General features: G+C 42.2%; 2 protein-coding genes across 3 annotated transcripts; both read right to left on the reverse strand.

Annotated features, from left to right (window-relative positions):
* Window positions 1-106: 106 nt before the first annotated feature.
* Window positions 107-7,529, reverse strand: gpr161b (G protein-coupled receptor 161b). The gene is made up of 6 exons (XM_079277619.1): window positions 7,401-7,529; window positions 5,841-6,228; window positions 3,747-4,465; window positions 3,474-3,581; window positions 2,683-2,808; window positions 107-2,519 (listed from the first exon to the last, which is right to left on the reverse strand). Exons 2-6 carry the CDS (start codon window positions 6,182-6,184, stop codon window positions 2,245-2,247), a joined length of 1,572 nt encoding a protein of 523 aa, XP_079133745.1. The 5' UTR covers window positions 6,185-6,228; window positions 7,401-7,529; the 3' UTR covers window positions 107-2,244.
* Window positions 7,530-8,749: 1,220 nt separating this feature from the next.
* On the reverse strand, window positions 8,750-12,787 carry otc (ornithine transcarbamylase). Of its 2 annotated transcripts, none has more exons than XM_079277362.1 (10): window positions 12,653-12,787; window positions 12,422-12,560; window positions 12,245-12,326; window positions 11,504-11,591; window positions 11,256-11,409; window positions 11,049-11,171; window positions 10,903-10,956; window positions 10,665-10,814; window positions 9,926-10,063; window positions 8,750-9,804 (listed from the first exon to the last, which is right to left on the reverse strand). In XM_079277362.1, the coding sequence occupies exons 1-10, from the start codon at window positions 12,778-12,780 to the stop codon at window positions 9,745-9,747; spliced, it is 1,116 nt and encodes a 371-aa protein (XP_079133488.1). In that variant the 5' UTR covers window positions 12,781-12,787; the 3' UTR covers window positions 8,750-9,744. The 2 variants fall into 2 exon arrangements, with proteins under 2 accessions (XP_079133488.1, XP_079133489.1); XM_079277363.1 differs by having other exon boundaries at window positions 12,422-12,557; window positions 12,653-12,770.
* Window positions 12,788-15,157: the final 2,370 nt, after the last annotated feature.

Here is a 15,157-nt window from a genome sequence, read left to right on the forward strand (position 1 = left end):
TCGTCGTTTAGACGCCAACATGGTTCAAGCTTCACGGCATCAGAGGAAAAATAATAAATAAAAAATGAGTTCTGAACATTGTTATGAAAACATTTTAATGGAAGAATCTTGATACAAAACTTTAATGCAAATATTTCTATTAATACTTGAAACTGTATAGTGAAAATCAAAAGGTTACATCACTTGTGTATAGTACCAAACATAATATAAAAGATACGAGGTAAGACTGAAGCACTCTACTCATTACAAATGTCCTCTTGGAGCTTCTTTCATAATAGTAAAGGGAGTGATGGAGTGTATGAACTGAGGTAAACCACATGCACCAATGAATAGTTACTAAAACTGTTCATTAAGACCAGTTTTTCCTAAAGACAACTCGACACACACCATCTATTTTTCTTTGACTTTTAAAGACCACTGCACAGTGTGCACAACAATATGAAATGTAGGCCTTTGCCAATGCAGCTTTATTAATATAACAACCTGTGAAATACTGATAATCAGTCTCCATATTACCTAATTTTGGACTTCATTAACCCATTGGATAGTTTCTGAATACACTGCTTTTTTGGTAAGTAAAAGTACTGACCATGCAGTAATACTCGCCTTCTCTGACACACAATGAGTAGTTTCTATGTGAGCAAGCACATACTGCAAGTGTAATTACTGTAGCTGCTAATAATGAAATGTCAGGACTGTCCCCGTTCCGTATCAATCCTACAAATGTTCACCAACTGATTCATATGATCAAGCGCAGGGCTGAGCAATACATGGACAAACTGTATCACTACAGAAGTTTTCTTATGAATTACAATACAGAATTACAGAAAGACAGCCGTCAACACCTTAAGGCAATGTTGTGTTTTCAATCTCCCTCAATAGGCCTCTGCCACAGCAGGAAAAGCACAGGTGTTACTAATAGCATTAACGATGGCTCTGTTCTATTCAGGTGTCCCAGTAAACTGACAGTCAGCATGCGCAGTATCAGGACTCTCAAACGTCGCCATCGTTGAGACTAATAACACAGGTGTAGATGATAAATATTAATTATGGCCCTGGTATTGTGCATGCTGGCTCACTGGAATGACTGACAGACGAAATAGAACGGGACCACAATTAATTGAATCCGTTTACCCTGCAATGACATGTCGATATGGCTGCTATGAAAAGGGCCTCTTTGATTCAAACCTGAACTGATTAGAAATTGGTGGTCAAAGTCACAGAACTCAAGAATCCGTAGGCTAAATATTACCATTTCATACGTAACACTTAACACGGGTAATCCGTATGTAAACACACTGTATTTTGTAGTGTGTGTCAGAGGAAGGCCTTCTGCTTACTGTAATTCTTCTAAACAATCAGTTTGAAAACATAAATCCATCTTGTCCAAACGACAAACTATAACTGATTTCTTTCTTCCGACAGTGTTATACGCTCCCTTTAAAGTTCCCCTTTTATTACATTAAAGGCCTTTCACTGATTGTGGCTGACAAGAGCTCTACTTACAAGTCATATCGCAATAGTGGGGTCACACTTTTAAATAGTTATGACTGGAAACTTCTGAAAGCTCCGATATATATATATATATATCCTACTTTGACACTTCTGTGATATTAAATAAATAGACGCCTCACATCCGCCAAAGTCCGTCATTCAAGCTAATTAAAACCCAAAGTAATGGATATTGTGTTTCAATGTCCAGTATTTTAACTCTCACATGTCCAACTCACAATAAGTGGAAACACCTGTGTGTATGGAGCATCGGTGTGCAGTACAAGCACACCTTCGTCTGTACCTGAATAGAGACGTTGGGTTTGAAACTTCCTTCTCTTCATGTAATAAAAGAGAAAGTTTTAAATGATCTGATAACTGACTGAAACAAATGCATTCTTTCCAGCCCTGATGAGGCACACGTTATGGCAAATCCCGAGGACATACCATAATATAGAGTAATAAACAAATTACTACAACAATCCGATCATTTAGGTTACAGTAGTTAAGGCGTCCTATTGATTACATGAATCCACACAAAAGCTTGCAAGGACGCTGATGGTGTGCACTTGGTACAACATAGTGGAATTAATAATGTGCCTCTTCCTGTTTCCTAATAATTTCAAGTATGGTGTACCCATGTGTGGCCAGATCAGGATCATAAACTGCACGACAGAGCATGACGAGCACCACTCTAACCTGTGCGGTTCACTAATAAACCGTCTGAAAACATGTCCACAGACCTGCTTGCGTTCAGGCCGGTTTTTCCTCCACCTCCCGCTCTTCTTCTCTGTCATCTTTAACGATCCCTTCATCGATGCTCTCCAGCCTCAGTCTCTGACCGTCCAGGTATCTGGGTCTCGGTGCCGCTCTCGTCGTAAACAGTCCCCCCGGAAGAGCCAGACCCTCCCCGAACAGGGCGAGCTTAGCGTCGCTCTCTATCGCCTTCGCCAGGCAGGAGGCGAAGATGTCGAGAGACTTGTGCATCTCTGCGTGGACTTGAACCGAGGACGCACTTGTGTTTTCAGCTGAGGAGGAAAAAAAAAAAACACGACACCATCAGACAAACAAGTCTTGTGTGAGGTTCTGTTTTGTAGCTTGCTGACCACAGAGTCACTCTTCAAAGCCTCAGTGTGTGTGGAGGGAACTCCCTTCCCCGCTGATCTGTTTGTGTAGCGGTGGAAATGATACCTTTGGCTTGCTCCACCTGGTCTTCAAAGGTGACGGAGCTCCTCCTCTTCCCGGACGGATTCCCGTGTTGTTGTGGGTGGGAGGAGCCGTCGGTGGAGAAGTCATCCAGCAGCATCACGTCTGTGCCTGTGTGGGAGACATTACAGGGAAAAAGGCGGGTTAATTGATTGTCGTTTCATATAGACGATTTATTTATTGAATTACCAGAAACCATGCGATATGGTAGTGTACATCAGCAGATTAAGGCCATACCTCGCAGCTCTAAACACAAAGGGGATAATCAGACGTGTCTTTGTATTACACATGACATTACTTGCCATCCTGAACTGCAAACATGAGCTGTGAGACAGGAATGTGAGGGCGACTGTAACAACGCTGTGGGAGTATGACGCAACAGAGTTTCAAACATTATGTTTGCAGGTTTTGAGCCCATATGACAATACTGCATGTACAGTATATGGAGAAGATTTACAGATTTTATGGGACTTTTGAGCGCAAACTCTACAGCTGGAACAATTATTCAATTAATCAATCAACAAAAAATTAATTGGCAACTACTTTGATACATGACTAGTCATTTTAGTTCATCTTTCAAGCAAAAATATCAAACACTCTTTGGTTCCAGCTTTTAACAACAGTGAACAGATCCACCTTTGGGTTTGTGACTGTCGATTGGTCAAAACGAGCAGTTGGAAGACGTTACCTCGGCCTTTAGGAGGTTTAGTAAAGTGATTATATTGTGTTGGGTTAGGACACACAGAGGACGTTTTTTCCTTGTGTGCAACACTTACACGAGTCCTGAGTGAAACTGAAGCCAGTGTCCCCGGTGCTGCTTCCTGGGGCCAGCAGCTGCCCTCCACCGGCCAGCATAGCGGTCAGGTGTGGGGACATGCCCAAATCTGAAGGAACACAAACAAGATCTCCATTGAACAACATCATACAACACATTAAACACATTGATTTGGTGTCTTTACATAAAGCGGTTATAAATAAATATAAAAAATATGACGTCCACCTTCATTTGAATTGATCTGCATGACAAAGAGAGCCCCCCTTACACCCACCTGTGATTCTGTTGGAGATGCTGAAGAGGCGGGACGTCCTTTGCCGCGTGGCGAACGACTCTCTGTAGTAGCGATCTCCGAAACACATCCCCAGCAGCTCCTTCCTCACCGTTTTATTCCACAGGCCGTAGATGAACGGGTGGCACACGGCGCTGCAGAACGACAGCCACGCGACCAAAGTCTCCAGTCCCTGAGACACACTCCCTTGTCCCCACAAAGCCTCGGTACACACCACCCCGACATACGGGCCCCAGGTCACGAGAAAGGTGCCGACTACCACCAAGATGGTGACGAAGGCCTTGCACTGACTCCCTGCGTACACGAGGCTCCGCCGGCTTCCATTAGAGGAGGTCGAGGTGCTTGAGTTTTTACGTCCGTTCTTCTGAACTCCAGTGGAGTCCTCGTGGGCCACAACTGTCCCACAGTGTACTTTCCGGGCTTTCATGCGGGCGACGCGGAAAATGACACCGTAACAGGCGAGCATGATTAATAAGGGGGGGAGGATGCACCAGATGACCCAGAAGGCCGTGTAACTCGGCACTCTGTGCCACGACGCAACGCAGGTCCTCTTGAAGCAGTCAAACTCGAAGGAGGACCAGCCAAACAGAGGAGGCAGGCAGCCCACCAGGGAGTGCAGCCACACGTAGGCGATGGCCACGACTGCCCGGTTCCCTGTGATCTTCATGGGGTAGATCATCGGGTAAAGCACTGCGTAGTACCTGTACGGACGAGAGGAGAGCACAGTTAGGAAGCACAGAGACTGCTCAGAATTCAGTGAGCGATGCAGAAGCTAACAGCTACAAGCTGCACTCACACACCCCCTCCCAACAACAATGCTGCAAAGTGTTTCTCTAAAAAGCCGCATACAATAGGAAAGGAGGCTTGGCGGGAGAACAAAAACATGCACTGTAATCACAAACTCCCAAAGGTGACGAGGGCAATTAGGACAGCAGTGGGAACAGTGAGGGCTGTATGCTGCAGTCAGAGCTAATTTACAGTAGATCTTAACTACATTTCAGTCCTTTGTGATCCCCGACAACCTAACAATATCATTTACCCAGAGGGAAATTCAAAGTCAATTTCAACCAACCTGATGCGCAAATATAAAAACATAGGCAAAAAAGAAATACACTGCAAATAACAGATTAACTAGCAGATTATTTCTTAGCAAATCTATTAGTCTATTAAAATGCAGTTTTAAATTTCCCAGAGCCCCAGGGGGACATTGTCAAAATCTCTTAGGCATATAAAGCTAGAACATACTGGAGCTAGGGGATGTTTGGTACGCTTATTTTTGCTTGATAAATCACGTAAATAATCTCTTTAAAAACGGGTGTTCCTTAGTCAAGTAGAGTTTTTACAAGAGATATATATTTGTTGATATAGAGAAATATAAACTGTCTCCTATATTTATATAAGACAAAAGTCTCTCCAAATGTATCACTGTCTCATTTTATCTTTACTCAAAACAACTACAAAAGCCACAAAAAAAAAAAGTCTAAAATAGTAAATATCTAGTAAACGACAAAAAAAAAAAAAAAAAGGTCACAGTCTGTGCCGAGTGGTCGAGTTCAGAATATCAATCTTTATGCCTGCAGGCCGTTTAATTAGTGAATCCGCTTCTTATTTATAAAAATGGGAACTAATGGACATAATCTCAGCTGAATGGTGCATTCATATCAGTGCACGTTTACTTTGTGTGAGTCGGTCTAATGCTCGTCACTTGAGCTGGGAAAATCTCCAGGAAAATACCACGAGCTAAGCGTGTGGTTAACCAACCTTATTTACGAGGCTGCGTACTGACCTTAAAAGGGAAATGCACCAGAAACTGTGACATGTCCTAAAGTAAATTGAATGCAAATTCAAGTGAATCCTATAAACAGAAATATGTGCTGCTAAATCTCATGCTCACACCTGTGCTTTATGAATAAAAATGTGTTGTTTGGTCTTAGTGTTTAAGTGACTTGCTAAAGGGCACACGAGTCTGGAAACAATAAATGTACTATATGTAATATGAGGTGCCCATAGTGACGAACCTAAAGAAGTTATAATCATTATTAGTACCTCTGACTTCAACAGTGATCCAGCACTAACCTGTCGATGGCAATGGCTCCGAGGGTCAGCATGCTGGCAGAGCTGATGAGCAGGTAGAGCAGCGCGGTGAAGTTACACCACACGACCCCAAACACCCACTCCCTCTTTGCAGAGCTCACGGCCACAAACGGCAGCACCAGCGTGGACAGCAGCAGGTTGGACGCGGTCAGGCTGAACACAAACTTGTTGCTGGGCGTGAGCAGATAAGGCCTGCGATAGAGGGTCACCACGATCAACAGGTTCCCCAGGCAGGCGAGGAGTGTGATGGTTACAATGGAGACCGACTCCAGGGCAGCCAGACCCTCACCGTTCCCCACTGTGGTGCAGTTCCTACTGGTGTTCATGGTGCGAGGCTGGGCCACCAGACAGGTGTAGGAAGGGTTGGCGACTGTTAGTGGGAAGAAGGAGAATGTTGCATTACTGCTGTGTGGGAATGCAGTTTTGGGGCGCAAAGAACCACTATTTTCATAGCTGAAAAAATGCCTCTTACTATTTCTTCCAACCAACAGTTCCTGTGACATTTAGGGAAATGTAAAAAAACGGAAAAAGCAGCAAATCCTCACATTTAGGAAGCTGAAACCAGAGCATGTTTGGCCCTTTTGCTTGATAATTGAATTGAATGAGAAATCAATTCAAGTATTGTACTCGACACACAGTATCGAGGTACTTGTGTTTCCATTGAGTACTACTTCATAGTTCAACTCCACAACATTTCAGAGGGAGACATGATACATTTATATGACAGCTGGAGTTACTTTTAAGATTAGCATTTTAAATACAAAACATATCATAGATTTGAAAAATAAGATTTATTTGTATATCAAACTGTCCAGCAGCGTGTAAAGTTGTCAATAGTAGCTCCAATTCCATCAGCTACAACACTAAAATGCTTCTTACACATTTATGTAATATTGTAGCAAATATATAATAATATAACATTGATGGGGGAAGACAACAATGCTTAAGATTTTTGAATGGAAGACTTGAACTAAGTAGCTTTACACTGCTGTGTTTCTACATTTAAGGATATAAATAGTATTTCTACCTCTAGCGTTACATTGTAGCATCATCGGTAACGTTAAGCAGAGGTTGTAACATGTAAATGAGGAATTATTTAAAAGGCTTTAACACCAAACTCAAAAATTCTCACTAATAAATCGCATGTTTGCAGAGTTAAAGTTTAAGCAAAGTAACTTTAACGTGAGTTGAAATGTTTCACATTTAAATGCATGGCTAGCTCCCTCATCTAGCTTCAGTCGTTAACTTTATTTTAGCAGAATAAACACATTGGTTGTCATCTCCCACCTTGCTGTTAACGTTACTCGGTTCTCTTTACAGAGAGTGAACGTAAAGTGACACGTTTGTCCCAGAAACGTAAGTCCTCTGTACAGCTAGCTCCATGCTGATGAATGTAAACTTTGTTAAAGTGTGAGGGGGGCGCACCGCTCGTTTCAGCCCGCTAGCAGAAGCTAAAACATCTAACGTTAGTTAGCCTCTGTTAGCTCAAACTTTCTCCCATTGTCCCCCCCCGACACACAGCTCTCCCTCTTTAACTTGTACCTGCTTCGGTTCGGCGCGGTGGCTCCACATTGTCTCCTCATCGAGGGTGAACCGTCCATCCTGCTTGTCTGTTTTCACGCTACAACCCCGCAGTGACTGAGGGCTGAGCCTGAAAAAGGTCCAAAGCCCCTCAACATAGTTCAATAACGTTAGTCCCTCCTAAATCACAGACGGTCAGCTGCGGCTGCAATGGCGTCCTCCTCCTCCTCCCACCTCAGCTTCTACTCCCTCTCCTCACAGACGCCTTCAGTGTGTGGGTGGTCTCGTTTCGCCATTTCTAGCATTGTTACCTCCGTGATGAACCTGTAGCTGCATACACACGTTGTGCGCTTTTTAATCATAACACTGCGAGTGTTGAAAACCTAAAAAGTTAAGTTATTCAGTTTCAGATGCAACATGTAGTTAGTGTAGGCGTTTGTATTGATGTTACTAAAAATGAAAATAAATCAATGTGCGCATGTGTATTTCATAAATGACAGGCTGGTGGTGTTTATGAATGAAGCCGTTACTCATCGGTATGATCTGAGTGGGCCACCCACGTGGATCAAAGGTTCCCGCACATCAACAACGCGTCAGCACGTCATCTTACGTTGTCCAATCAGCGAGCCGGGGCGTTACCGACTGCTTCCATCGGACGGCGCACTCTCACCTCCATACATCCATTCAAAACGTTACTCGAGTAAAAGTATTGTCAGCAAAATGTACTTAAAAGTATCACATTAATTAATTAGCAAAATGGCTCCTTTCACAATGTTATATATTTAATTGAATAATATATTGTTTTCATCACTAACAAATACATGTAAGAGCATAATTTTGGGGTGACCATGGCGCACTGGGTTAAGAGTTCGTCTGGGGACCGGTTCGATCCCTGACTGGGACGTGTCACGTGTCGAAGTGTACCTGAGCAATACACTGAACCCCTGGGCGCCTGTCATTGGCAGCCCACTGCTCCCTATATACAGGGATGGGTCAAATGCAGAGACAAATTTCCCCCTTAAAGGGATAAGATAGTATACATTCTATTCTATCATTTAGTTTGTCAATTCTACATGCTTTCGATGTTAGTAGATATTAGTGTAGATAACTAGTATAGTAATGTTTCACATAGTATATTTTAATCTATAAGCGTCAAATGTAGTAGAGTAAAAAGTACAATAATTACCTCTGATATGTAGTTTTTTCGGTTTGTTTTTCTTAAAAGTAAAAAATGTAATTAAACTGATTCTGTAAGTACCAGTAACCAGGACCATACTGAATAATTAAACCCTGGATTTAAAACACTGTTGAGTAACACAAACTATTGTAGACTGTGGACTAACATTATGAATAAAGTGTAATGTCTTTATTTATAGTTTGTGAACAATGATTTGACTCCCTCGGTTTCATCATCAGTGCATCACACGCACACAACACTCCTAGCGGTCTTTATAAAAGTGAAGAGCATGATGTAAAAGGCACATTTGTGTCCATTCAGACTTTGAGAAAAGGATATCAAAATCACATTGAACCATGAGGGTTGAGGAGTACAACACAATGTTCACCTGCTTCTACAACACATGTGTTTTTGTCCATTTACTAGATTTGTAACCACATTGCATGGTACTACTATATTGCTTTTTAAAACCAATCTGCACTGACTATTGGTATCAAGAGTATGTTTTTGCCATTTAGCTTTTCGTAGATAGTATACAGTAGAAACAGACAAGTGACATGGATGGAAGAGAGAGGGTTTTGACATGCAACAAACCGGAGACGTTGTGGTTATATCATGGTATCTTTTTGGCAGTAAGGACAAATGTATAGTTGTTCATTTAACGGGCTTATGCACAGCAACTGATATACGTTCCCTCAAAAAAAATATTACAACATGTCGGGGCAGCGGCTACGTAAACACCATGTGGATGCTGCCAGAATGTGATTGGTCAGCTCGGGCTGATTGCGTTTTCTCATTAAAGTTTCCGATGCTGTTGGAGAATGTTGTGAAGTGACGGCGACGTTAAACGAGTTGAAGAAAGGAGCGGTAATCTTTTCCTTTTCAGGAACAGGTCTGTGAAACTTAGGCTCGCAACAATCCTCGTTCTCTATACAAGTAAAGGTAGAAGGTAAACATACATTTTTGTCTTAGAATTGAACATCGAGGGAAGGCAAACAGTCAGTGCCATCCATGCTGTCAACCAGGAAGTGAATTAAACAATGTAAACACAGTTACTCTTGGGTAACACATCTAGTGTTGTGATGGTGCTATCAGTGGGTGAAATCAGACATTGACCGATGCAGAGGCACATGCAATAAGACTGTCATACATCATGATGAGCAAGTAAAACTCCACCTTATGGTAAAGTTAAAACTTGAGCATGGGGATCTGTGGAGTGTAGTCAGTCAGAAGAGACACCATCAGACCCTAAAAGAGAAGACAGATCAGTAGATGGAGAATCAAACCGGAGGCTAAGACTATTCTGACAGGAACATTTTAACCCATACCAGTATTAAACTGTGCATGAAATAATAATCAGATTACTCACCATGATTGTCCACTTTCTATTCTCTGCCTCGGAGAAGACGAGGGAGCGGGATGAGTAGAACACCTGGTCATCCACCTCCTCCATTTTGCGGGGCAGACAATGCAGGAAGGTCCAGTCTGGTTTGGCAACACTTCCTGTCTGCAGCGGACCAGAACCAAGACCCATTTCAAATCAAATAACATTAGATTTGAGCTCCTTTGCAAAGTAGTTACTTGCCAGACATAAATACACATTGTTATTGACCAAAATAATTACTGTAACCTTTTTTCAGAAAATCCTATCAATTATATCATCATGCTCAGTGCAAGACTTTTCTTTAAAGCTTGCTTGTGAATTATAAGCCAGATAAAGTCTGTAATTACTGTTAGACTATTTTACCATACAAACAATTTGCAGAAGATTAAAATCTACTGCTTTGTGTAAAGGCAGTAAGAAAGGAGCATGTTTAAGACTTGCTTACTGTCAACAAGTGTGTCCAGCTGTCAAAATGGACCAATTTGTGAAAACAACTGACCAAAGACAAGTGCTAACATCTCCAAAAAGCTACTGGTATGTTTTGTGGGTGACACCATTTCGATTTTTAAGCAAGAAAAAGCGTCTGAGAAAGTAAAAAATCAGTTGCAGCACAACGTAGGAAAGAGAGTAAATGTAAAAAAATAAAGAACATATCAAATGCCAAATCAAAAATATACAAAATGCCAAAGATATGAACAGGTAAAAAGAAAATGTTCTTAGTTACCTGCATTGTAATCTGGTAACCTTTAAAGTCTTTCAGCCTCTTTTTCTTCTCCTCCTCCTGTCCCATGCTCACCCAGGTGTCAGTGACCAAAACATTGCTGCCGTGGGCGGCCTCCATCGGGTCAGAGGTCAGAACAAGCTGGGTCCCATGCTGAGACACAATGCAATGTTATGAATGAATAAGAAGTCCTTTGACAAGAGGTCCTGTTTAAAATAATGACACCTGAAGAACACCTCACTTCTTTGGAGAGTCTCTGTGCCTCTTGAATAACACTCCTTTCTGGCTCATACCCCTGTGAATTAAAATACAGCTTTAGCTTTGTAGGTAGAGGTAGTGCGCTAAAAGAGAGGCCAAATGTGCATGACAACATAAAACGAGGAAAACCTTTGGTGTAGCAATCTTAAGATGAACTCCCAATTTAGCTGCAGTCATCATGAAGGAGTGGAGGACGTTGTTCCCATCTCCGATCCAGCTCACTGTTAGTCCACTAAGGGACCCGTAATGCTCCTGAGGGAGAGTGGTAATTAAGAAAACACTGTGTCATTATCATTTGCTGGATGAAAACTGCAGTGCGCGTAGGAGTCGCAGTACCTGTAAGGTGAGGAAGTCAGCCAGAATCTGGATTGGGTGGTAGAGGTCCGACAGGCCGTTAATGATGGGGATGGTGGCCTCCTTATCCAGCTCCTCCAGCGTGGAGTGGCTGTACACTCGTGCCAAGACAATATCGCAGAGCCCTGAGAGAACCCTGGAGAAGGAGTTTAGAGATTCCAGATGCAGACATGTCAGTGTCATCAATTACAGTTTATTTCCACAAGTGAAAGCATAAATATAAAACTCACCTGGCTGTGTCCGTGCTACTCTCATTCACTCCGAGGTGGATGTCCTGAGAAGTGAGGAAACAGGGGTGCCCACCCAGCAGAGCAAAACCTGGAATTATGATATTAGGAGAACTTCAATTTCCCTAATGGCCAGCTGGTGCATAAAAACAACAAACACAACCTGATGTGAGCATTGAAGGGGAGCAGTGCAGGGAAAGAGAGGAGTGGACTGTAGACCGCTTTGTCCCTGGGATGGACTGAAAGTCGCCTTTCAGCAGTTCTTTTGTGTCCATATTGGCAATAACCTTCACATCGCTGAGCACACAGTATCAGCCCTGCCAACAGTGTGAGATGTTACATTTCTATTAGATTGTTGTCATTCATATTTCATTTTACAAATTGTTAGGATTATTAGTAATATATATATATATATATATATATATATATATATATATATATAAGCTGATGTATCAATATTGTTTATAATCTACCTTTCTTCTAGTTCATTTGCATGTATCTGTACACGCGTATTTTTCCCTTTCCTTTATTTTAAATCAATTTGATTGTGCATGAATGCAAATTTTATATATCTCACATATTGCAATGAGTATATATTAATAAAACAAATATTCACCAAAACTAAGATTGTTCTAATTGTGCAAATGTGACACTTAAAAACTGCCCAGTGCCTTTTTAAAATCAGTTATTTGTGGTATTGCTAAACTGAAGGACATCGTGCTGCAGACACTTGTATACGGACACCTGTTTCTGTGGACATTCTTGTTCTGGTGCTCCTCTTCTCAAATATCATAGCAATCGACTTTCCTTGCAGCAGAGGAAGATACTGAAATAGAAATGACAATTAGCTACCTTTAAATGGTCCACCCTGAGGACATTTAACATATGGACACCACAGCAGACATTAGTAACTTTAACTACCTGTTTTTCATGCTTGATCCGATGTTTCAGATCCCCTGACACCCACAACAGCCTCTTGATTTCATCTGAGCTGAAGTCTTTCAGAGAGAGACAGCTGCGACCCTTTAAATTAACTGAACCGAGGGAAGCAGCTCCACTGCTGAGACAGCAACACACGAGGACACAATGCATGTAACTTAGTATCACCTGTACGAACGATACTTAATAATAAAGTTATCTGCAGCTTCTTACCTAAACCCTCGTGCCGAAAGAGTTTTCAAGCATTTGAAGACGGTGTTTTTCACAGATAGTAGTTTCGCAGACATTGTAGCTGAAGTAAAATACAATGGGCGACAAAATGTTTTGGGAATATATTTCATCAGCGTAGATGTTCATTCGCTGTCTGTCCGAGGTGACGCGCAGCTAGCAGCGTGGCTGCTCTGACGTCACTGCAGAACCAGGAAGTGAGGCGTGGCTTCCTCCCAGTCTAGCGAGAGTTTACTGCCTGTTGTCGGACAGGTGGACTGGGATAACTAACGCTCTTTGGTTATTAATGTTGTGACACGTGGGCTGTTCAATTGGGTTTTTGAGTATATTTCATATGCAAAAGAAAACAAACTGCAGCTAGTTTTCAAAGCAAGAACTTCCTGCGTTACAACACTCCCTGCTGCTCCACCACTGATGGGCAGAGCTGCTGTGTAAACGTTGGTTTAGCCCCCCGGACAAACATTGTATCACTTATGTTAGTATGAAGGCTAATCATTGTCAAAATCCGCGAGCGCAAATGAGATCCACGTGCGGGACACACGCGCATGGATCTCAAAACAAACAAAAACACCTTTCGTCTATCCCCAAGAGAACCGAATCACAGAGTAACAATGTATCTAAATATAGAATACTTGTTACTTGTCATATATGTGTTTGATACATTTTAACATGTATATATAACTTAAAAACATAATTTGTCCATTTGTTTTCATTTGAGTGTGTTTTGTCATGGCGTTGAATTAATTAATATGCTGCTTTGGTCACTAAGTAGGCTACTTTAAATATTAATATTCCTCACCTATGACTGCCTTTACTGACTTTACGACAAACTATGCAGTTTATTGGTGAATTATTGCTGTGTTCAACATTCAATATTTGTGTAATTAAATGATTCATATGTCAGCAGAAAATGGCAGGCTGCTCATGTTTGGTGGTAATTCTTGGGGCCAACTGGGGTGTGGATTTAAGCCTGCTGCCAGCAAACCTGCCTCTGTGAAAGGTGAGTAATTTTCCACCAAAAATATAAATGATTATTTTCATTATTGATTAATATGCACATTTTTTCTCGATTAATCCTTTTATCACCTGGTCTAGTCAAGCTAACATCGTCAAATCACTTGTTTTGTACTGGGGTGGAAAGTAACTACATTTACACAAGTACTGTCCTCAAGTATCATACTCGAGTCTTTTACATTTTCTTATACTTCTACTCCACTAGAAAAGAGGCAAATATTGTACTTTTTACTGCACTACTACTACACTATGTATATCTAATAACCTTAGTTACTTTGCTGATTCAGATTAATGATGCAAAATATAATATAACTTATGTTCTATTGTTATAGGTCGAGATAACACTTACAAGCTGTATATAAAATCATTGTATTTTCCTTTCAGCCTTAAAGTCTGAGAAGGTGAAGCTTGTAGCTTGTGGGAGGTATCACACAATTGTCTGCACATGTAAGATGATGAACAAATCAATAACAACCTTAAATACAGAACAGAAGGGCCCAGAATTGGTTGTATTAAAGTCCGGTTTTGTATATTTTTAGGGCGGGGTAGTGTGTTTGTTTCTGGCATGAACTTGGAGGGGCAGCTCGGTTTGGGCCACTGCAACAACACCACGTCCTTTCGCCTGCTGCATCCCTTCTGTGACCATGCACCAATCAAAATGCTTTCTGCAGGATGCAACACCTCAGCTGCCTTAACAGGTCCGAACAGTGACAAGTCAAAATGAAACAAGTGTCTCCATCAGATCAACATGCTCTGGCCAAAGACCAATATATGTGTGATGATAGATTTTCTACTGTGTGTGTGTGTGTGTGTTGTTAGAGGACGGGAGGCTCTTCATGTGGGGAGACAACACCGTGGGTCAGATCGGTTTAGGGGATGAGTGCTTTGCAGCAGAACCCAGAGAGGTGGATGTTGGGGAGGCGGTGATGTGGGTCTCCTGTGGGTACCAGCACTCAGCATTTGTCACAGGTACAACACAGTCCAACCAAACACAGCACGAGAGACAGTTTGAGCGTTCATTTAACCAGCCTTCACACTCCAGTGTTGTGTCGGCTTTGCTCTATAGCGGATGGAGATCTCTACACGTTTGGCGACAGCGCGAATGGAAGGCTTGGTCTCCAGGTGGAGCAGCTGGCCAATCGCAGAGTCCCTCAGCGGGTGCAAGGGTTTCTGGGTCATGTCACCCAGGTGTGCTGCGGAGGGGAGCACACGGTGGTGCACTTTTGTAACAGCGGCATCAAACATGACGCCTGTGGAGAGAACCACACCGCTGTGATCACAAGTAAGTAATCTCTGAAGCTCATTCTAGTCATTATGATGGTGTTTAAAGATAGTGCTGCCTGTTTACCTTTGCGTGTTTTCCTGATCATCTGAATTAAATGTGAAGCGATTGACCACAAGCTTCAAACTTGATGTAAAGCGTTTGTCCTCCACAGACAGCGGGCTCCTGTGCACGTTTGGTGATGGTCGGCATGG

This window comes from Melanostigma gelatinosum (assembly GCF_949748355.1).
Source record: "Melanostigma gelatinosum genome assembly, chromosome: 10".
Classification (NCBI taxonomy): Eukaryota; Metazoa; Chordata; class Actinopteri; order Perciformes; family Zoarcidae; genus Melanostigma; species Melanostigma gelatinosum.